We start from the raw sequence: 23,657 nt of genomic DNA on the forward strand, positions 1-23,657 counted from the left end.
CATTGGTAGTACAAAGATCAAAGAAAATTACAGCACAGGAACAGGCCCTTCGGCCCTCCAAGCCTGCGCCGATCCAGATCCTCTATCTAAACATGTTGCCTATTTTCTAAGGGTCTGTATCTCTTTTCTTCCTGCCCATTCATGTATCTGTCTAGATACATCTTAAAATACGCCATCGTGCCCGCATCTACCACCTCCGCTGGCAACGCGTTCCAGGCACCCACCACCCTCTGCGTAAAGAACTTTCCACGCATATCCCCCCTAAACTTTTCCCCTTTCACTTTGAACTCGTGTCCTCTAGTAATTGAATCCCCCACTCTGGGAAAAAGCCTCTTGCTATCCACCCTGTCTATACCTCTCATGATTTTGTACACCTCAATCAGGTCCCCCCTCAACCTCCGTCTTTCTAATGAAAATAATCCTAATCTACTCAACCTCTCTTCATAGCTAGCGCCCTCCATACCAGGCAACATCCTGGTGAACCTCCTCTGCACCCTCTCCAAAGCATCTACATCCTTTTGGTAATGTGGCGACCAGAACTGCACGCAGTATTCCAAATGTGGCCGAACCAAAGTCCTATACAACTGTAACATGACCTGCCAACTCTTGTACTCAATACCCCGTCCGATGAAAGAAAGCATGCCGTATGCCTTCTTGACCACTCTATTTACCTTCGTTGCCACCTTCAGGGAACAGTGGACCTGAACACCCAAATCTCTCTGGACATCAATTTTCCCCAGGACTTTTCCATTTACTGTATAGTTCGCTCTTGAATTGGATCTTCCAAAATGCATCACCTCGCATTTGCCCTGATTGAACTCCATCTGCCATTTCTCTGCCCAACTCTCCAATCTATCTATATTCTGCTGTATTCTCTGACAGTCCCCTTCACTATCTGCTACTCCACCAATCTTAGTGTCGTCTGCAAACTTGCTAATCAGTCCACCTATACTTTCCTCCAAATCATTAATATATATCACAAACAACAGTGGTCCCAGCACGGATCCCTGTGGAACACCACTGGTCACACGTCTCCATTTTGAGAAACTCCCCTCTACTGCTACTCTCTGTCTCCTGTTGCCCAGCCAGTTCTTTATCCATCTAGCTAGTACACCTTGGACCCCATGCGCCTTCACTTTCTCCATCAGCCTGCCATGGGGAACCTTATCAAACGCCTTACTGAAGTCCATGTATATGACATCGACAGCCCTTCCCTCATCAATCAACTTTGTCACTTCCTCAAAGAATTCTATTAAGTTGGTAAGACATGACCTTCCCTGCACAAAACCATGTTGCCTATCACTGATAAGCCCATTTTCTTCCAAATGGGAATAGATTCTATCCCTCAGTATCTTCTCCAGCAGCTTCCCTACCACTGACGTCAGGCTCACCGGTCTATAATTACCTGGATTATCCCTGCTACCCTTCTTAAACAAGGGGACAACATTAGCAATTCTTCAGTCCTCCGGGACCTCACCCGTGTTTAAGGATGCTGCAAAGATATCTGTTAAGGCCCCAGCTATTTCCTCTCTCGCTTCCCTCAGTAACCTGGGATAGATCCCATCCGGACCTGGGGACTTGTCCACCTTAATGCCCTTTAGAATACCCAACACTTCCTCCCTCCTTATGCCGACTTGACCTAGAGTAATCAAACACCTGTTCCTAACCTCAACATCCGTCATGTCCCTCTCCTCGGTGAATACCGATGCAAAGTACTCGTTTAGAATCTCACCCATTTTCTCTGACTCCAAGCATAACATTCCTCCTTCGTCCTTTAGTGGGCCAATCCTTTCTCTAGTTACCCTCTTTCTCCTTATATATGAATAAAAGGCTTTGGGATTTTCTTTAACCCTGTTTGCTAAAGAAATTGTGGTATAACCTGTATCTTGGGCAGAGGTTCAAGATAATTTACTCTGACTGACCTTGAGAGTACTGACCTTCCAAGGTGTTACAAGGGTTGGGAGAGTGCCTCCACATCAAGGTAAACATCAGTAGAAGACTCCTGCCTAGTTATATTTCAGGCCGGGAGGGCCTGGCCTGATATTACCGGCAGTGGAGGCGAGGCTTCGTGGTGGCCCCCCCCTCCGCTGCTTGGCTACATGACCCCCATTTGCATATTTAAATAAATTAAAATGAATGAATTAATGATACTTACGTCGCCGCCTGAGTTCCCGCTCCGATCTTTGACCCAGTGACCGGCACTCCCGCACCTTCGGATCCCTGTCTGGGGAAACGCGCCACACTGGTGGGGAGAGGGGAGCAAGTAAGTTTCTCAGTGTGGGGGGGGGGGGGGGGGTGCTGCGGGGACACGGGGTCAAAGTAACATCATTGGTGTAGGGGGTGGTGGGAAGGGTTTGAGGTTAAAGTTTATGCAGTTTGCTGGGGTGGGGGGAGAAGGTCAGGTGGACAAGCTAAGTGTTTTGGGAGGGAGAGTGCAAGTAATTAATTAAATTGTTATGGGCGGGGGGGGTTGAAGAGGGGCAGAAGAATTATCTTTATTTTTATTTACTTGAGCTTTAAATATTTAAATTTACCAGTAGGGCTCAAAGCCCTTTAAAGATGGTGTCAGCACCTGTGCTGACCCCATTGCTGGAGATGGACATCCAGCCCTCTCCATGTAATCGGGGGTGTGGGGGGGACAGCCCACCCCAGTTATTTAAATGAGCCACCGCACGGAAGATTATGGTGTCTCCATGACATGTTGCCTGCCACCGAACAGAAGATTCAGTCCAATGTATGCGAGAGAGGAGGCAGGGTGGTGGTGAGGGAGAGCATGAAGCTGAGGATGTGATTTGACTATGGGAGATGGAAATAGCAGGGTGTGGACTGCCTACTGAAACCATTCAGTGCCTTTCCCTGTCTTTGATTCACATAGGTTACAGGCTAAATGAAGTGAGTTTTTTTTCAAGCCATTGAGTACGATAACATGCGGGTGGAGATTTCTTCTTTGTTTTAGGTTCAGCAAAATTATAAATGACATTTTTAAACAAAGCGTTTACAATATGGCTCTATCTTCTCAGCTTTGAAAATGAATTCTGCTGAATGCAATCTATGAAGATATCCATGTTCTCTTGTGTCTAGCCTGTCTGTAAAATACACTGTAACCATGCCAAGATGACACTGCAGTATAAGAGCTCACCAGCTCTCACACAGCTCGATGATAGCTCATTGCTGTTTTTGCACAAGTGCAATCCATAACAGGCTGAAACGACTGAACTTTCTCTTAGCGATTAGTAGTTTCCTATCATTTTCACCTGGACTTTCTATAATTTTTATTGTCAGGACATTGACGCTCACATTTTTCCATTAAACGTCATTCTGACTGCCAGGCCAATTGAGAACCATTTCTTACTCAATAGAGGAAGAAGTAGTTGTTAAGGTAATTAATACTGCTGGATAAGACTCTGTCCTCCAATAAAAGGCAGCCCTAATATTTTCTTTCAAAACTTGCAATGAAGGGGGCGAATTTCCCACTTTTGCTCTGCCATCTCACTATATTTAAAATACCCCGCTGAGCTTCTCCTTCATGCATCACCAGTTTCCCATTGAAACCTTCAGTCTTAGGTTTGCATGGGAGCTGTAATTCACATCAGGCCACCTGTTGTGATACCACTTTAACGGTCTGAGTACTTTAGACATTGTCACAGGTAGTGACATCAACCAACACATGATAGCTCAGTTGGAGTTCTGTAGTCACATCTGTATTATAGAGCTGTCTGTTACTTAATAATAAAGAACCCACTCCTCGATTACCTTTCAATTCAAGATCGTTTGGTACCTTATTGCTAAAGAAGGCAATAACATAACACCACCGTGCTTCTGTAGCCAAGTATTAGAAAGGTGGAAGAAGCAGCAATCAATTTCAGGGAGAGGGGCTCATTCCAAATAATTATTCTTTTAGCTTACAAATGTATTTTATTTTAAAAAGTTACATATAAAATGTATTTCACAGATGAATACAACAAGATGAGACCTTTAGGACAAATATCCCTGCAAGTGTACCACCCTGTTACTTCCTAGAAATAATTACAGCATTAATGCCAGTTTTTAAATCATCTTGAAAGTGGTGCCAAAAACATTTCAGCACAATAAAACTGCTCACAGAAACAGATCTCAATTGGACAAGTGGAATGAGCCATGGGCTGCAGGGACATCGATAGTTGCAGTACTTGACAAACCCAGGCTGGTAATATACTCAAAAGAATATTTACTGGTCCCATATTACCTAGCTGTAATAGACCGACATTGCCTCTAACTCTTTATGCTCAGCAGACAGGTTGTAAATGATTTACGGTATAGCCTGGAAATGTATTCTGTCACTGCAATTATAAATGACAAGCTAACTTTGTAAGTAGCCATTAATACTTAATAACTTGGTCCACTGGTTTCAGTCATTAAAACTATTACTATTTAGTTATATATTATTTGCCCCTTCCAGGAGCCAGTTTATCATGACTGTGCACAAATAACAAGGTGCAACTGTATTGCTGTCAGGACAACAGCAAGAACTTGCACTTATACAGTAAAACAGCCCAAGGTGCATCACAGGAGTTTATCAAACAGCATTTGACATCAAGCCACTTAGGTAGATATTAGGACAGATGACCAAAAGCTTGGTCAAAGAGATAGGTTTTAAGGAACATCTTAAAAGAGGAGAGAGAGGTGGACGGGCAGAGAGACTTAGGAAGAGACTTCCAGATCTCACAGCCTAGGTAGCTGAACGCATGTCCACCAAAGATGGAGTGATTAAAATAGGGGATGCACAAGAGGCCAGAGTTGGAGGAATCTCACAGGGCTGTGGGGCTGAAGGAGGTTACAAAGATAGGGAGGGATGAAGCCATGGAGGGGTTTGAAAACAAGGATGTGAATTTTAAAATTGCCAGCAGCCAATATCTCTTCCCAGAACCAATTCCAAACACTGGCATTGTTTAATATCACTGTTGGGTGCCCAAAGACTGTGGGTATTATTGACTGCAAGGGCTGAATTTAGTGAGCCTGTAATGCGTCCCGACAGTGGACCTAGAAGTGACTGCCATCACCGCTTGTCATGTGTGCGGCTGGCCAACTGCGATCACATGCAGGCCAGCCCATTTGAATGCAGGAGGCACAGGGCCTGTCCCATTGGAGGATAGGGACAGGTGGCAAGACGCTGATGGAATTGTCAGCAGGGATGAACGCAGGTGCTGGCACCATATTTAATGTATTGCCAGCCCCGCTTAAACTGCTGCTTCACTGACTGACTTCACTGTTGATCCCCCTCCCCCCTCTCCCCCCACACCCTGCCTGGAATCTCTCTGCTGCTGCCCGTGGTCTCAAAAGGCCAGCAGCTCTCTGGATGACAAGAGGGAACATGTCAGGCAGAATACACTGAGTGGCCCCATGGTTCAGCAATGACTCCCTGGAAATTCTCCTCCAGGCTTCAAGGGAAAGGTAGGAGGTCTTCTTTCCAAGGGATGGCAAGAAGAGGTCCACCCACCAGTCCAAGCGAGCCTGGATGGAGATCACAGCAGAGGTCAACAGCTGCGAGGTCACCCAACGCAGGACAAAACGGGCCCATAACACCAGGGAGACCTCGCAAACTGGCAGAGGAATGGCCGATATCCAGCCTCTTTCCACTAATGAGGAGGAGGCACTGGAGCGAGCAGGAGCCCAGGGCAGCTGCTCAAGAGCGAATGCTGAAACTGGAGTCTCTATACAAGAGAGTGAGGATTGTCTTCATTTGACATCCACCACACTTCTGGAGATCCACATCACGCATGGTTGGCATGACAAGATCTGCACAGCCTAACTGCATGTTTGTGTTCTCCCATTCAGGTCATCGTCCGCAGGAGGCTCCAGCTGAAGGGGGAGAGCCGTCAAACTCTGGCTGTCAGAGTCCAGTACACTCTCTGGCGCAGGTGGGCCCTTCTTGGCATGGCTGGCTGCTGCTGCTCTTGTCATGGAGCTTCACGGGCAGGCGCAGCTGCCTCCAGGCCCTCCCTCCATCGGAGGTGCTGCATCATGCCACAGGGGTCCATAAAGACAGGGTGTATGAGGCCCATGCCAGCTGATCAGTAGGCCTACAGAGTACTGTCCTTGCAGAAGCGAAGTTGCCTTGGCATCTTTGCCTTTGCTGCACCCCTTGGCTTACACACTAATGGCATTCAGTGCCCACCGTTGCTGAGAGCCAGCACAGCACAGTAGTCTGGCCACCCAACCCTCTCACCAGAGACCAAGCCCATCTGGTACTGCCACCTGATATCAAGCTCACCCCCTGCAGAGCACACAGCACTGCAGGCCAACAATGGTCTCTGCTCCCCTCTTTCCCTATCCAGTGCTTATCGTGGTTGACTTCCTGTTGCAGCATTGAGGCCTCGCCTTGTGCCACCACCTTTCAATGGCGTGTGATCCAAAAGTATGTGAGGGCTTCCTGCCGTTCACTTAATTCCAAACCCCTCACTGAATCCCGATCAATTGCATGCTAATGTATTACAACGACCTGTTCAGCAATTCAAATGGCAGTCCCACTACGTTGGGGCGGTGGCGCCACCATGGCCCTTTCCCGCCGCTGACTAAATCTGGAACCGACATCTCGACGTTGGATTTCTGAGCGGGCACATCTGTCATTATTCTCTGGTTCCCCCCCCCCAATCCTCCATTCCAGCCCCAAATGGCCTCAATAAATTCTGCCCTTCGAATGTGCAAAAATCCCTACACCTTCCATCAGTTCTACTCCTTATTTAAATTGAAAATATTTTCACTCAGTGAATATCTAGGTAGTTGGGACTTTGGAAATATTTTCCTTGACTTTTTTTCATATTATCCAATCCACTGAGTTTCTTTATCTGACCTCACTCCTCCTTTTGCTGAGCACGTGATGTCAGTAAGAGTTTGTCTTTTGGATGATTGCGACAATGGCTTCAAGACAAGACTGATATAAAATCCTGCAGACCAAGACTACAAATAACTACATCAATCAACTCACATTGTTATCGATCAGACAGTCAGGATATTGAAGGTAGGCTTACATTGATCCGTTGGCGTGCCATTCCAATCAGAACATCCCTGTAAAGATCTATCAAGTCTTTGTGATATGCTGACACAACACATGCCCTCCCTGGTTCCATAGTGCGTCTCGGCTCACATCCGAAGAATGACCACTGAGTGAGCCGCCAAAGGGCAGCTGATGTATATGGAACCATATCTCAGCAATGGTCCGTGCTTTCACAAACGGAAAGAAGAAATGTTGAGATGATTGGTGGGGTTGGGTGGAGGGAGCATTTAGATACTCAAAATGTATTTTTCATTAAGGCTGTGCGCCTTTAATTGAAAACTCTTTGCACAGCAGTAATTTCAGCTTCAATTTAACCATATGCTCAAGTGTTGCTTGAGTTGTACATAAAGTGTACTACTTACAAAGTGTTTCCCCACAATATTTTGGTACCAGACTACATTAGGAAGACACCCAACAGCTATATGCACTCTCAGGCAAACAGAAATTAGTGATCACTACCTAACAGCTTGCAACCTATTATCGTTAGCAAGAATGCAAGGTACTACAATAATACAACATACTGTACACAAAAAGTAAAAAATAAATCAGTCGAAGTGTGGATGAGGAAAAACAACTTTATGTGGAACAATATTTACAAGAATAACATGGTAACATTTTCCTCCAATAAGTACTTCTACCAGGTCCTGTTTACTACGCTCTTGGCAAGGACTCAACGTTACAGGATGTTGAATTGAGAGCTGAGTAACTTTAATTGAACGACTGTATGGTATTTATATAAAAATCATGGGGCACCCCAACCTCATTGGAACTTCAGGCAATGCTCTATTCTCAGCAACTAGAATTATAATTTACACACACACACATACACACAATTTCTGGTCATCTGGCCTAATATCTCTTCATGTGGCTTGGTGTCAAATTTTGTTTGATAACGCTTGTAAAGCACCTAGAGACATTTTACTGCATTAAAGGTGCTATTTAAATGCAAGTTGTTATTGTTGTAGAATCATTAAAAGTTTAATAAGAGGCCAGCAAGCAAAATCCCAACAAGTTGTTTCAAGAGAGGTACACTGATATGCAGAACAAAGTGTACTTTCAGTATTCTCAGCATTTATGTACAAGTGCTGCAGAATGAGAGCAGAATAAATATTACTTTTCTGGTCTGCTATCCAATGTAGTTCATAGATAATAGCTCTCCCTATGGGCTGTGAGTTCTCGACCTCAAGAAACCTTGTTGAAACAAAGAATGGACCCCTGACCGAGGTGACTAAGAATGCCTTTGCTGCATGTATTTGATTAAAATGAACCGTATGTTGCACTGAACTAATGCCAATCCCTCTTGTTGCTCTGTTACTGCCACTTTTGTCAACAACGCTGGTGGTGCTCATGCTGCTGTCACTAAATACTAAAAATTTTGGATTTTGAGAGGAGATGCCACAAATGATCTGTGCGTTAATCGATGAATCTTCATATGTTTGTATGCCAATTGAGCTTTCATTAAATTATGCTTTGTTGCCAAAATGTAAAGGCGGGCTGTATTTTACATAATGAGTGATAGTTAACAACCACGTCAGGCAAAGTCTAAAATTCTGTAAGTATAAATAGTGATAATTTAATATCTAGTGCCCACAGACTCAAAACTTACCGGAACTTTCCACAAGACTGATGCTTTCCAACCTAACCTCTTCCTCCTCCTCGGTAAATTCCGCTTAGAAAAACTCTGCCACCGTTTTAACCAGGGATAGGCACCAACATGTTGCACCACAGACATTTGACAAAATTACTGACTCAGCCACAGACATGGATGCAATTAATCTGTATATAAAGTGTATAGCCAACCGACTGCCATCAAAACACAGTCCGATTTAAAACACATTTCTCCCTAGTTAGTGAGATACCTGGCATTGTTTTTGTTTCCACAAGTAGTCAATGTCTGCCCACACCCTTGATGTAGCAAAGCAGAGACTTCATATAGATGCCCATCTGTCAGGAGTGATCTTGATCACATTCTCTCCCCTCTCTCTCCATCCCTCTCCCCCCTCCCTCTCTCCTCTCTGTATCCATCCCTCTCCCCCTCTCTCTCACTCCTCTCTCCTGGGTCCCCCTCTCTCACGATCCTCTCTCCCCTCTGTATCCCCCTCTCTCTTCTCCCACTCTCCCCTCTGTGTCCCTCCCCTGTCCCTCTGCCCCTTCTCTCCCTCCTTCTGCCCCCTCCCACTCCTCCCTTTTTACACCCTGCCCCCTCCTTCTCCGCCTTGCAACCCTCCCTCGCCCCCCTGCACCCCTCTCTTCCCCCTTTCTCCACTCTCTCCCTCTCCCCCTTCCACCACTAACCCCCCACCCCCAACTCTTTCCCCTCTCCGAATCCCCCCGACAATGCAACAGGAGCTGAAACACATTGCTACTCGGCGCTGTCCCAGCACTCTGAGAGAAACCAGGGCCTTTGGAGAGCAGAGACTGTGAATTGTCTACCTGTAACAAAAACAGCTTGCTTTGGTTCAAAGAAGTCTTACCTCTCCAGTTCTATCATTGCTTTCTTGCACGCTATCATACATGTTCTACTCACACCAAAACTCTCCAGGGCTGATTCCACAGGTCAGACACGAGCAGTGAGCACTGGATTGATGGCTCCAGTCTTCCCAGCAAGTCCCACCTCCCCCTAAAGGCCTGCTCGGGTCTGCAAAAACAAAACCCAACCTAAGCCCAACAGAACCACATCCGACCCGAGCCCGACCCGGCCCGAGTCCTTCCATTTTTTCCCACGCCTGATCCAACCCGAGCCCGACCCAACCGTCAGTTAACTTACCTTTTGTTTTTCACTTTGTTGCTGATCTGCACAAGCTTAAAATAACTGTAACAAAACCACCTTTCTAGTCCAAAAATTAAATTAACAGTGGAGCCACTTACCTGTGATAGAGCGTGTCCGACCCGAGCCCAAATGCCAGACCTGGAAGTGCAACCTGACCCGACCCAAACCATGTCATCGGGTCCCGTCGGGTTAAGGTTGGATAGCAGGCCTTCACCTCCCCCGCATGCTGCCAGCACCGCCCCTGCCCCGCTCCCATTGGTCTTTTGGTCAGCGCCCCCTAATTGATGGCTCCAATCTTCCCAGCTAGTCCAGCCTCCCCCATGCTCTGTGAGCAGCACCCCTGCTCCGCTCCCATTGGTTGGTACCTCCTGATTGACAGCAGCCGTATTCCCAGTGAGACCCGCCTCCCCGCTCTCTTATTCCATGGAGGTCCGCGCGTAGGCAAATCATTTGCCCTTTTGATTGGCGGGCTGGATACAAAACTTTGGCGGGCTGTAGGAACTAGCCTGATGCCCCGATCCTTTGTAATTTCTGTCGCTCCTGATAATGATAAATGTCTTGTTTTAAGCCTTTAATCTAGTGTTTTAAAACACTAGACATTTAAAATTATCACAGACTTCAAAAATTTTTTACCACGGACATGTTGTCAACCCCTGTTTTTAACAGGGCTCCCATATTTTACTAAACATAGAATGAGATAGTACATAAGGAGGCCATTCAACCCATCATGTCTCTGTCAGCTCTTTGAAAGAGCTATCCAATTAATCCCACTCCCATGTTCTTTCTATTGCACAGCAAATCTTTCTCCTCTAGTATTTATCAAATTTGCTTTTGAATGTTATTACTGAATCTGCTTCCACAATCCTTCCAGACAGTGCATCCAAGATCATAATAACACACTGTGTAAAATATCTTTTCCTCAAGCTACCTCTGGTTTTTTTGCCGATAATCATAAACCTGTGTCCTCTGGTTACTGACCCTTCTCCCCATAACCCTGCACACTCTTCCTTTTCATATAACTGTCTAATTCCCTTTTGAATGCTTCAATTGAACCAGCCTCCATCCGTTCTCAGGCAGCGCATTCCAGACCTTAACCATTGTTTGTTCCTTGTCCTTTTCCATAGCTGCTCTAAATCTAACGATATTGTAATCACCATTTCCCAAATGGTCCCCATTGAAACTGCCTTACTTCATTCCCCAGAACCAGGTCCAGCACCACTTCTCTTCTTGTTGGGCTGAATACCTATTGATCAAAAAAAGTTCTCTTCGACACAGTTCACGAATTCCTCCCCTTTTTTGCCCTTTACACTATTACTATCCCAGTTTATGTCAGGATAATTGAAGTCTCCCATTATCACTACTCCATATTTCTTGCATCTTTTTGAAAATTGTCTGCAAATTTGCTCCTCTATCTCTTTCCCACTATTTGTGACCTGTAGTATCCAGCCAGCAGTGTAATAGCTCCTCTATTGTTCCTAACCAAATAGAGTCTCTCTTTGAAACCCCATGTTAATCATCCCTTTCCAGTGCTGTGATAGTACCTTTGATCAATACTGCCAACGTTCTCCCTTTTTTCCTTCCCTTCCTTTCCTGAATATATTGTAGCCAAGAACATTAAGTGTCCATTGCTCCCCTTGATTTTCCACTTTAATGCTTCATGCTGATGCCTCTTCCCCAGCCAAATGAGTTTAGCCTGGGTTAATGTCCTTCCTTTGGCTAAACTGCTGAGAAGTTAACAGTCTGTGCTGCTCTTTGCATATTATTGGATTTTAATCAGCTTTTTGCATCAGTCTTCCCCATCTCCTTCAACTTTAGAAATAGAAATATTAATTTTCTGATCCTTGTTCTTAAGCTACGGCAGGACATCTCCTGCAGCTAACAGATTAAGTTATATAACTTAGAGATCGTCAACAAACAGATCCACCTCAGTCTCTTTCAAAGTAATTCCAATGTAATTTTTCTGCCAGTCATTTCAGATAAATGTTCACTGTTGAATTTATCACCATAGTGCAGTTCATCAACAAGATGATGTATCAGCAAAGGTATCTCTGCTTCTCACTGAGGACAAAAGTCTCCCCTGCATATCCAGACTATTTAGTGTTTGGTCCTTTTTATACAATAATGTCCCAAAAATTACTAGAAAAATGATGATTTCACGGTACTCTGTCAATTATTAGTGCTTAATATTAATGGCAAAGAGATACACATGGGCTCGATTGTCAGGCCCCGTTGAGGTCGGGATCGGAGTGGACAGGGCTCAGAAATACCGGCATGGGCCAGCCTGCTGGTTTCCTGACCCATTCCTAGCATCAGCCATTTTGGCTGAGGCAGGAGCAGGGCTCCCTGCCTCTATAAGGCAGGCAATTAGGCTCGTTAAGAGCCTTGTTAAGGGTTAGTAATGGAGACCGACTGGTATTATCCCGTTTCCAATTTCCTGGCACAGCAGGGGGTGCAGTTCAACTGCCTGGAGGTGGGCACCCCATCGCAGGCCAGAGTGCCAGCACACCCTGGCAGGCCTACAGGCCCTCCCTGCCTGCCTGGCGTGGGTGCAGCCAAAAGCTGCCACAGAAAGGGATTCCCCTCCCCAACAGTGGTGGCCTGGCTTCGTTCTCTATTTTTAAATTAAATTTTTTCAAAAGTTGCCGAGAGGACACCTGCATGTTTATCTGGCCTCTCAGTTACTTACCATTTATTGTAGCCGGCTGCTCCTCTGAAGCTAGAAGTCCTCTGATTGGCCCTCCAGCTTTGAGAGACCACGTACCACGCTTAATTGGATGGGGAATCTGTCTCCTTTCCAGTTCAAGGAGCATTCTGGTCAAAATTCCAACATGTGACTGTTTCCCCCTGGGCGCAGGTTCAGGATGTGGAAAAAGTCCCCGCTCTTGTTTCCCAACCCAAAATGACAATTCAGCCCCATAAATCGCAAATTATGATTTCCTACATTACAACAGTGACTACACATCAAAAAGTACTTAATTGGCCATAAAGCACTTTGGAATGTCCTGAAATCCTGAAAGGTGCTATATAAACACAAGTCTTTCTTTTTTGTGTCACTAATTGTTGGAAGATTTGTGCCACTCAAATATTATCCTTGTAAAATTGGAAGCTTGCCATCCACCTTCTCATGGATGATAGGAAATTGCTAGAATTGTGTGGTAAATATGAATGAATCTTGCCACAGTAATTTAGGTATGTTTTTTTCATGTCATAAGCAACTTGTTAATGATTTGATTCATGGCCCTGACATGTCACTCAACCTTGGAGGCCCAGAAAGGGAAGAATTCAAGTCATAGAGTCTCACTCCTACAGGTAGCAAATTGTTCCTAGAGATTTTTTTAACTTTACAACTTTTTACTTTTTTTTCTCTCTCAATCCAATCTTTTATTCCCTCTCTTTACTTCTCTTTCTGTATCTAATTTTTCTCCAATTCATCATATTTTGCTGTGTTTCTTTCGCAATCCTTAAATTTCATTGCTAAAGGAGATTACATAAGTGGACCTGATGTTCAGGAGGTCCCAGATGACCTCACTGTTACCAATTCATAGTTCCAGCAATTTGCAGTGCAACAATAATACAACCTGAAGGATGAGGGGAAAAATCCAATTCCCAGCTCTCCCTACAAGATGCACCACTCCAGCAATTTCTGGGCCAATGTTTTCACTCTTGGGCACAAGACCACCTTTTTGCAGCAGTCATTGAGCTTGTGCGCAAAACCCAGTGCACGGATCTGTACTGTATATGTGCTAATACAACCACACATACTTGGGGAACAGATAGCTTCTGAGATTTACACTGTGGGCTACTCACGTGCAATTGCATAATACATTTGTTTGAAACCCTTCTCCACTATTTTAGCTAAAACAGCAGAAAGGAACTTCAGACTAGTACATTATTAACTATTGTTAAACTAACTAACAGCATAACTTAACGCAGAGTGTAAATGGGGTGTGCCTTTATTTCAAATTAACCATCAAACTCTTTCTCAACAAATGTAAATTTGTCAGGGAAATGGTGTGCACCATTGGAGATGAAACAGAATTTCAATTCCAAATGGACCAAGTGGTTTGATTCTAGTTCATTTCATAATTAAGAATCTCATGAATTCTCATTGTTGAAATTAAATGGTGGCACAAAAGTACACAGTAACCTTATGTCCCCTTGCAAGCTGGCACTATCAATGTGTGTATCAAGTCTAGGTTTTAAAGTTGTCATGGCAGGTGCAAAAGCAGTTCACAACCATGGGGTTATTGTGACAAAGGTATTTCTGTGGAGACCACCAACGATCCAAAAGAAACCAATTCACTGACTGACCCTAATTTTGTTAACCAAAAACCAAATGGACAAGATTTCACTTTTATAAATTTTACTTTAACACTCAAACCAAAACCAGCATAAATTAAATATTAACTAACAGTTGAATCATGATTAGTATATTATATATATCTCTTAAAGGTTATACGTTAATTAGCAGATCCTTACGGATCCACAGAATAGGCTTATTAGCAAGATGGCGTTGCAGAGTCTCACAGTAGAACAAAATCAGAATCATCCTCAGTTAGTTTTTCAAGTTCTGTCCTCCAGGATGCATATAGGGAAGTAATGAGGTCCCATCGATAGCGAGCGATGCAATCTTCCCTTTAACTGTTCGGTTTTGTCACCGCTTGAACAACCTCAGTTTTGCCCACTACTGTCCTGATGGTGTGTTATCGCTGATAACTTTTCAGTTGCTGAAGACAACTGCCTTAAGTCATTCACCAATGGTCAGTTCTCGGTCCAGGCTTTTCTGCCTGCAGTCAAAACAGCTGCTTCAGCTGGCTGCTTCAATTTCAAGCAGCCTCTCTGGAAGCACAAGTGTGATATCAAGTAGCCCTAGACAAACTGAAGTCAATGGGAATCAGGGAAAAAACTCTCCACTGGTTGGAGTCATGCTGGGCATAAAGGAAGATGATTGTGGTTGTTGGAGACTAATCATCTCAGCCCCAGGACATCACTGTCGGAGTTCCTTAGGATAATGTCCTAGGCCCAACCATCTTCAGCTGCTTCATCAATGACCTTTCCTCCATCATAAGGTAAGAAGTCGGGATGTTTGCTGATGATTGTACAATGTTCTTTAATATTCGCAACTCCTCAGATACTGAAGCAGTCCATGTTCATATGCAGCAAGACCTGGACAACATTCAGGCTTGGGCTGATAAGTAACATTCACATCATATAAGTGGCAGGCAATGACCATCTCAAAACAAGAGAGAATTTAACCATCTCCCTTTGACAGTTAAAAGCATTACATCGCTGAATTCCCCCACTATCAACATCTTGGGGGTTACCATTGACCAGAAACTAACTGGAGCAGCCGCATAAATACTGTGGCTAAAGAACAGGTCAGAGGCTGGGAATTCTGCAGCAAGTTGACTCCCCAAAGCCAGTCCGCCGTCAAGTCAGGAGTATGATGGAATACTCTCCATTTGCCTGAGCTTGACACCATCCAGGACAAAGCAACCCGCTTGATCAGCACCCCATGCACCACCTTAAACATACACTCCCTCCACCACCATCACACAGTGGCAGCAGTGTGTATCATCTACAAGATGCACTGCAGCAACTCAGCACACCTCCTTCGATAGCACCTTCCAAACCCACGACCTCTACCACCTAGAAGGACAAGGGCAGCAGACGCATGGGAACACCACCATCTGCAAGTTCCCCTCCAAGCCACACACCATCCTGACTTGGAACTATATCGACATTTCTTCACTGTCACTGGATTAAAATCCTGGAACTCCCTCCCTAACAGCACTGTGGGTGTGCCAACACCAGATGGACTGCAATGGTTCAAGAAGGTAGCTCATCACTACCTTCTCAAGAGCAATTAGGGATGGGCAACAAATGCTGGCTTTGCCAGCGACGTCCACATCCCATGGAATGAATTTTTAAAAAGCTGCAGCTCTCAGGCTGTCTCTTTAAAACCGTTGATTTTCCATCCACTTCAGTGTTCTTTTCAACTCTCAAGATGCCATATATTCACAGAACACACACAGCCTTTTAACTGGCTGCCACCTTCTCCAAAAGCCTTCTGATCAAAACTGAAAGCTAAGCCCCCCCAGTCACATGTCCTTGGTTAAAAAAAAATGTTTTTCCCCAGTCACAGGACAGTTTGTTTGACTAACCTGGGTTGGACTCCCCAAAAACCTGGAAACCTTTTAGTTTCAATATCAAATCAAGGACAACCTCAAAAAAAACAAACACAAGCTGTACTGCATCACAATCTATATATTATAAAATGTGCCTGCTGATTGACAATCGAAAATGGAACCTTCAATTTCTGCCAATCTAAACAGGGAGGAGGTATCATTAAAGTGGTGTTTATTCAATATGTGTGCTTTTTCTTCATCTTTCCGGTAGTCTACTAGAAGAGGAATTGTGGTAATCATGCTATCTATATACAAAATATTTTGTGCCATCCTGTATTTATTCCTGTTGTGATGTCTTAATTGTTAACAAGCGTAGAGATACTCCAGCATTACAGATGAAGAGACTAAACGTTTGGCCGAATATCTGTACCCTGAAAGTTTTATGTAAGCCTAATTACTAATTATTTCTCGAGCAAAATGTAGTCCAACAGCCTGGTGACATAATTGTTTGAGCACGCACATGGTTGTTTGGCTGAAGTATAGGATGGATGCAACTCCAGGAGAGGAGAAACTGGGGGAAAAAGGAACAGGTCTTCAGCAAAATCCAATGTGTTGAAACAATAAGACACTGTTCAGATGAGGTGATAACTTAATGAGTTAATGTGAAGATCAACAATATTAGCTTCTGCTGAAGACCGTACATTTGTCTTTGTATCTCGGTTCATAGGCAGTCATGCATTTTATTTCCCTATAGTGATGCAACCAAGCACTAACTTTAAATTTTTTTTGTCTCTATGATCAAGTTGGGAATCTACCTTCGATGTCTCTGATGTTTGACATTATGCTTTTGCCCAAAATAGATAGTGAGTTTTATTCTCGATTCCATCTGGATGGGATTTTCAAGATACTACTTGAGAGCTAGCTCATTTGGCACACTGAGAGGTGTTACAGTTAGGGATGCCAACTTTGGTTGGACATGTTCCTGGAGGCTTGATCACATGATTACCAACCTCCAGCCACCCTTCCTGAAAAACAACCTCAATTTATCCAATAAACTAAAGTGTTCAAGGAAAATGTTAAAACCATTTTTTTTAATGCCTCTATGATTGTTCTCCTGGGAGTGCCCAGGAGATTCATTCCTGGAGATTCAAGGCCAATCCTGGAAGATTGGCATCACTAGTTAGTGTATTGTCTGCATTTCTCTTTGATAGGTACGGTGGTTAAAAAATGAATGAATTTTTTTTTTAATTGTTGTATAATATGATATAAACTAAGTATCTGTGGAACAATGTGGCTGTAACCTTTCACCTGCAGTATCCTCTAAAACAAGAAACTAGCGTTATATGTTTCACCGGGCCAAGTCCTTTAAGTATCGAAACTGTAAATTGAAATACTTGCACTGTAATTTCCACAGTATTGCAGCCTACCAAAGAATCTGGCAGGTGTACGGTCGGTAAAATTAGTTAAAAAATCATTTTGTTAAACTGGTTTATAATGAGAGTTTAGTAAAAAAAAAAATTATCTTTACACATAAAGGAAAATACAATTCGATGTGTGCTTTGAATCAGGTTTGTTGTTTATGCTTCAGTCCTTGATGCCTTTCTTCCCTTTTCTCCATTGTATTTTCATTCCTATTTTCCATTTGTTTCATCTGATTTAGCTTTCTCTTGATGATTTGTTTTTTTTTATCATTTCCTAGAAGTAGTGCTGTTGTATGCTGAAACTACATTGTGCTGTATCAGACTGATGGTATGCAGGGCTGGCTCCAGGATTTTCCTCCCACGCTTACATCCCAATTTCCGATGACGGTGCTGATGAAGGACCAGGTGTTTCTTCACTGCAAGGAAAGATCAACACATACACCTCCTAGTGGCTAACTGTAAGAGCATCATTAATGGCAGCCTGGAGTGGTGTGCGGTATAGGGAATGTTCAACAGGGAATAGAAGAAATAAAAATACTGCAACTTTCTAGAAGCGCACATGTTTTGTAAAACATTCCTAGTTTGGATTCCCCATTTGTACTTATTTCCTCACATTTCATGAAGCCTTCTCACATCCTGTATCATTTTGTGATCATTCGGGTGAGCAGGCAACCTACCCCTTGCCATCTGTAACAGAGGAGGTGCCCAATGCTCAATATTGATGTCCACTGATTTTCTCTCACTCACAGATGAGACATACAACTGCTCTATTTACAAAATTTCTCCCTGTGATGTGACTAAGAATATATACTTAGTATGGGTGAATTATGAGTACAAATGCTTTTCCTAACTTTCCAATGCATAGTGCAGCAACACGCCAACACGTTGCCCCACAAATAGCTTTTTGAAAGCTCGTATCTCAGAAGCACACCTACAATAAATATCGAGATCTAAGGAATCTTTCTTTATACATATGTGATAGGAAAATAGCACAGCTTTTAAAGTAAATATGCACTGAAAGCGATAACAACTAGCCCAGGACAATCCTCATGCAGTCTGACGCATTGGAAGGCTCCTGTGAGTTTCTTTCAAACCACTGTCATGCAATGAACCCTGTGATAACAGGAAATGTTATTTACAATAACTCAAATACTACAAATCGAGAACAGCATCAGCCAACAGTTACAATATAATAAAAACAAAATACTGCGGATGCTGGAAATCCGAAATAAAAACAAGAAATGCTGGAACCACTCAGCAGGTCTGGCAGCATCTGTGGAAAGAGAAGCAGAGTTAACGTTTCGGCACAGTGACCCTTCATCGGAACTGAAGGGTCACTGACCCGAAACGTTAACTCTGCTTCTCTTTCCACAGATGCTGCCAGACCTGCTGAGTGGTTCCAGCATTTCTTGTTTTAGTTACAATATAATCTCAGTATGAAAATACACAGTTGACGCGATAGGATTCCTCTGCTCTGGCTTTCCTTATGGGTAGAATATATGACTACTGCACACAACGACTGGCTGCACTTTCCGTCAACTCATGCCTGACAAATATTCAGGATAACTGAATTACTTGATCCAATTCTACTCTCTGTCCTTGTGCAAACCAGTTCTAAGATGGATTCTACTTCTGACTCTGTAAGAAACAAGGAGCAAAGGAGAGTACTTGTTGATTATAGAGTGCCATTCACTGAGTGTCTATGGGGGGCCCACATAAGTGGAAACTCTTCGCAAGCCATTGCCTTCACCTTATCTCAAAAAACAAAGGTTCATTTTACGGATTTTCTTTTCTCTTTCTCTCAGGCCCCATGTCAGTTCTGTAACAGCATAACTAGCTGCATAATTCAGGATCCCTCCAACTGCATGGAACCTATCTGCTTAGGAAAATCTGGCTTGATTATAGTTCTGGCATGTTTGTCAAATGAAACTAAGACATGCTCCTTAACATGCCTCTTGGCACTTTCCAATTTCCATAATGTAGGTCCAGGCAGCCAAACTGCACACAGCAAGATCCCACTAATAGCAATGAAATGAGTAACCAGTTCATGTATTTTATTAGGATGGTTGAGCAATGAATGTGCACTTTGAATAGTACCGTGGGAACGGGTGAATGGATCGTTCAACTCTCGTCTGACAATGCAGCAATCATTCAGAACTGTACTAAAACATATGATCCTTTCAAATCCTAGAGTGGGAATGAATGCACAAGCCTTGTGTCTCTGACGTGAGAGTGTGACCAATTGATAATCAGTCATAGAGTGTGGAAAATGTAATTTATGAACGAGTGATATATTATGAATCGTTACATGTGTGGTAGTTAAAGTGACACGCAATCTTTCCACAAATGAAAGCAAACAAAAAAAAATCACAGAGGCAAAATCGGCAATAATGATCAAATCTCAATTATTGGGCATGACATTCAGTCTATACTAGGTATTTAGATTTTGATTTTAAATCAAACGTTCATATCATTCTAAGTTTGGAGCTATAATTGGGACCTGCCAGTTCCTAGACTATTCTCCTGGAATTACAAAAAAAATCACTGCTCCCACTGTCCTGGGGTAAATGTATATTTTGAGTTTTCACTGATTATTACTGTGAAAAGACTAAAAATAAAAATCGTTGAACAAATGATGCAAATGGCAGAATGTGCAATCTTTTCTCATCACTCAATATCTAACGCCTGGAATTAAACTGGCAGCTTCAGCTGAACGGTTTTAATTAAGTGGCTTGGAGAATATCCCAACCAACTCCTAAATCAAGGACATCGTTTTCCTGTCACACGGCAATACAAATATAAGAAAATTACCATTAAAAACATGATATACACTGGGTATTAAATATACCTTAAAACGCCAGGATTCATTGTAGAATTGAATCCAGTGTCATCCTCGCTGGGATGAATGAAATGTGTTTATCAAACAAATTTCAGCTCAGAGGAGTCAAGTGTTCTCCTAATACACCGTTAGCAAAGTGTTTAGTGTTAGGGCCTGTTTCAGTGCTGTATCTCTAAATAAATAAATAAATAAATAAATAAAAGGGTCTTGTGCAGATACCTGGATGTGAGGAAATACAGTCCACTGGCTATAAATGGATATTACAGGTCCAGATTAAAGAGGTCATCTGGAGCGGGATCTAATTTCACAAATTTACAATCTCATTTCCAGCACCCACTCAAACCTCAAAGGTACAATAAATCACCTCCAACCACACACATCCCCATCGAGGACCCGACTGTCAGATATAGAGAAACTCCGAAGTAAATTCCACGACTTTCTATGGCTTTGCGCCTTTCATGAGTCAAAAGAAAAAAAAAATCCCATATCATTTCAGGGGCCAGATCTGTCTATGGAGAATTAAACAGTCGATCCGGGGCAAGAGATGGAGGGGTTGTGAAACTGGCGTTTCAAGTTAGAATCTATATTTTAATCACTAGGTGGGACAGTCGGTAGGGCGAAGAGTCTCTCTCTCTCTCTCCTGTGTTACAATCTGCTGCAGTGCCGAGTGTCCAGTGTGGCTTTATATCGACAGATGATTTAGCAAGAAGCGTCTAAATTATTTGCGTGTAGTCCCTACAAGAACGGCCAGATCACACCCCCCAACCTGATCTTTCCGCTTTATGTGAACATCGTCGCCTTTATTTGGGGCCAGGTCGGCGCTTTACTATTTCAAACTGCTCCCAATGCGCAGACATTTTATTCCAGGAGGTGGGCGTTTGTATCACAAGGAGGTGACAGTGAGAGTACACGGCACCAGAAGCACACTGCCTCTCCTACACATCTCCGGTTATTCTCACTGCAGTGCAGAAAAAGACGGTGCTCAGACCCTTCAAAGCCGAAACCATTCTCAATACCCACACAGATGCAGTCCCTTCAACGGGCAAACATGCTGCTCTAACCTTACAGGGGATTACACATGACGTACCCAACCTTTGTCAAAGGCACATTATGCACCACCCACTGTTTTACAATGAATGATTGTACAAAAATCGTCAGTCCATCCATCAGAAGCCCAAAAATGTCATACAAAACGATCTGCATCGTGCTTAGGCTGGGTTTAGTTGCTCGCTACAATTAACGATCAGACAGTATCAAAACCCATCCCATAATCTCATCCCCTGCGTGCATCTGCATTGGACACGAAATGTCTACATGGGTCGCACAAGCAAACAACACAATCGGCAGCAATGCACTCCCATTCCGGTGAAACCACGCACTATTTCTAGCCATTTAACATTTCTTTCCTAATACAAAGCGAAGTACGATGTGTTCTTACTTTCTCCCACCACCGCTTTTAGCCCGATCGGTGCCATGATGTCTTCCACTCGCTCTCAGTCCTTTTCCAATCAGCTGACTGCAGGAGAGGGATATAAAAGGAACCACGTCACGGGCGAAAGCCAATTCCTCGGTGTATTATCTAGCTACCGCGACCCTGTTCGACAATGTTAATTCGGCGGCTCCAGCACTGTCTCGTCAATAACTGCTAAACGGGAGAAGGAATAAAATGATAGCGGGAGAGAGAGAGAAAAAAAACGGAGTAATTACAAATGATGTATCTTCATGTTTTTGTTCATTTCAGCTGCTGAGGACCTGAGCTCGGATGATATTGACAGGACCGCTGGGGAGGAGCCTCCACATGGGGGCATTTGGACACTTACTCTGTCCATGTAATTACTGCACATATCAAGGCGGACTTCGACAATCTAAACGAAACAGGGTAACCGAATCGTGTGTAGTATTTATTGGCGCGATGAATGTTAATGAGCACATTAGACCATGGACAGAACGAAATATTCGGGTAGCATCCATCCAGGCAAAAAGTTTCAAATCCCATTGATCTCCCTCCCAACGATAATGGGAAGCAGGCGATTTAAATCGTCCTAAAAGCTTTGGGAAAGCTCTACCTCCGTTTATTACACAGGCTTTCCCTGCCATATTGCAACACATAAGGTTTATTTCTTAAGTAATCGTCTTGTTTCAATTCCACCCCCGCCCCCCCCCCCCCCAAATATTAACACAAGTTAAGTGCCACGCATGTTTTCAGCGTTTCATTTAGATTTCGGAAAGCACATTTCGGAATGCAAACCTCAAATCAAGGAAGGTGAAATTTTTAAAAAAAACTTTATTTTATTGTAAATTTTAAAAAGCCCTGTAAGCCTACCCGTTATCAGCAATGCGATGGAAGAAGTCACCAACAGTTCTATCAGTTTGGGTTCTGCCAGGAACATTTGGCTCCAGTCCTCACTACAACCTTGGTCCCAACATCGACACAAGAGTTGAATTCCAGAGGTGAGGTGAAATTAAGGCAGTATTCAACTAAGACACCAAGCAGCCTTAGTAAAACTGAAGACAATGGGGGTGGGGGCAAGGAAACTCTTCAATGGCTGGACCAATACACAAAGGACAATGGTTGTGATTGTTACAAGCCAATCATCTCAGACCCAGGACAATCACTGCAGGCATTTGTCCGGGCAGCATCCTAATCCCAGCTATCTTAAACTGCTGCATCAAGGACCGCCCTCCATCATAAGGTCAGAAGTGGGATACTGATGATTGTAGCATTCAGCTCCATTTGCAATTCCTCAGATAATAAAGCATCCTTCCCCACTGTGATCAATTATCTCTTCTGACAGGATGGTCAGCACTAGCATCACCCCTTCATGTTCTCGATCAAATTCAGCCTAATCAACTAAAGGCCTTTCAGTGCTCCTGCGTACCTTAATTGTTAGGTTCAGAAAGACAAAGCATACACTTGTTCCAAATCTGTGTCTCTCCTCCCTGCTGCTGATCTGAAATATTGAGTTTTATATTACTTAATCAGGGATATCGATGATGACTTATTGGGAGCTTTACTGGCTACCGCCATCCGCTCCCCATGGTCCTAAAATAATGGGTGTTGATGTACACTTCATCATACTGCATGTAGCAACACCTGGGCAACATCCAGGCCTGAGCTGATAAGTGGCAGGCAGTAACTGCTGGCCTTGCCAGCGATGCCCATATCCTGAGAATGTTCCTTTTTTCGAATCTCACCTCCATACCATGTATAATAATGGAATTGGTTGGTTGGTTTACATCCTTCCATCTACAAAAGATTTTGGATGTGCAGAAAACAGTCCGTTTAGGTGGGGTGTCTTCTCTTGGTGCACCTTTGCTGATGGCTGTAAAGGCCAATCCTTGAGAGGCAGGTTCTGCTACAAGTGCTGCACGTGAAGCTAAAAAGTGACGCTGTGAGTTGTTGTTTATGATATTGGGGCCTGTTGCCAAGCTGCTGTAGCAACTGGTCAACATGGTAGTGCACACC

At 43.7% G+C, this 23,657-nt stretch overlaps 1 protein-coding gene across 3 annotated transcripts in view; it reads right to left on the reverse strand.

Annotated features, from left to right (window-relative positions):
- LOC137347745 (syntaxin-binding protein 1) overlaps window positions 1-21,970 on the reverse strand; it is a 106,315-nt gene extending 84,345 nt beyond the window's left edge. For 2 of the 3 annotated variants that reach the window (XM_068012648.1, XM_068012645.1), the window contains exon 1: window positions 21,630-21,937. In XM_068012648.1, the coding sequence (XP_067868749.1) occupies window positions 21,630-21,666 (37 nt within the window). In that variant the 5' untranslated portion in view covers window positions 21,667-21,937. Of the gene's footprint in view, window positions 1-21,629 lie in introns of all 3 variants that reach the window. The other variant, XM_068012647.1, reaches the window with a different exon arrangement.
- Window positions 21,971-23,657: the final 1,687 nt, after the last annotated feature.

This window comes from Heterodontus francisci, chromosome 32 (genome assembly GCF_036365525.1).
Source record: "Heterodontus francisci isolate sHetFra1 chromosome 32, sHetFra1.hap1, whole genome shotgun sequence".
Classification (NCBI taxonomy): Eukaryota; Metazoa; Chordata; class Chondrichthyes; order Heterodontiformes; family Heterodontidae; genus Heterodontus; species Heterodontus francisci.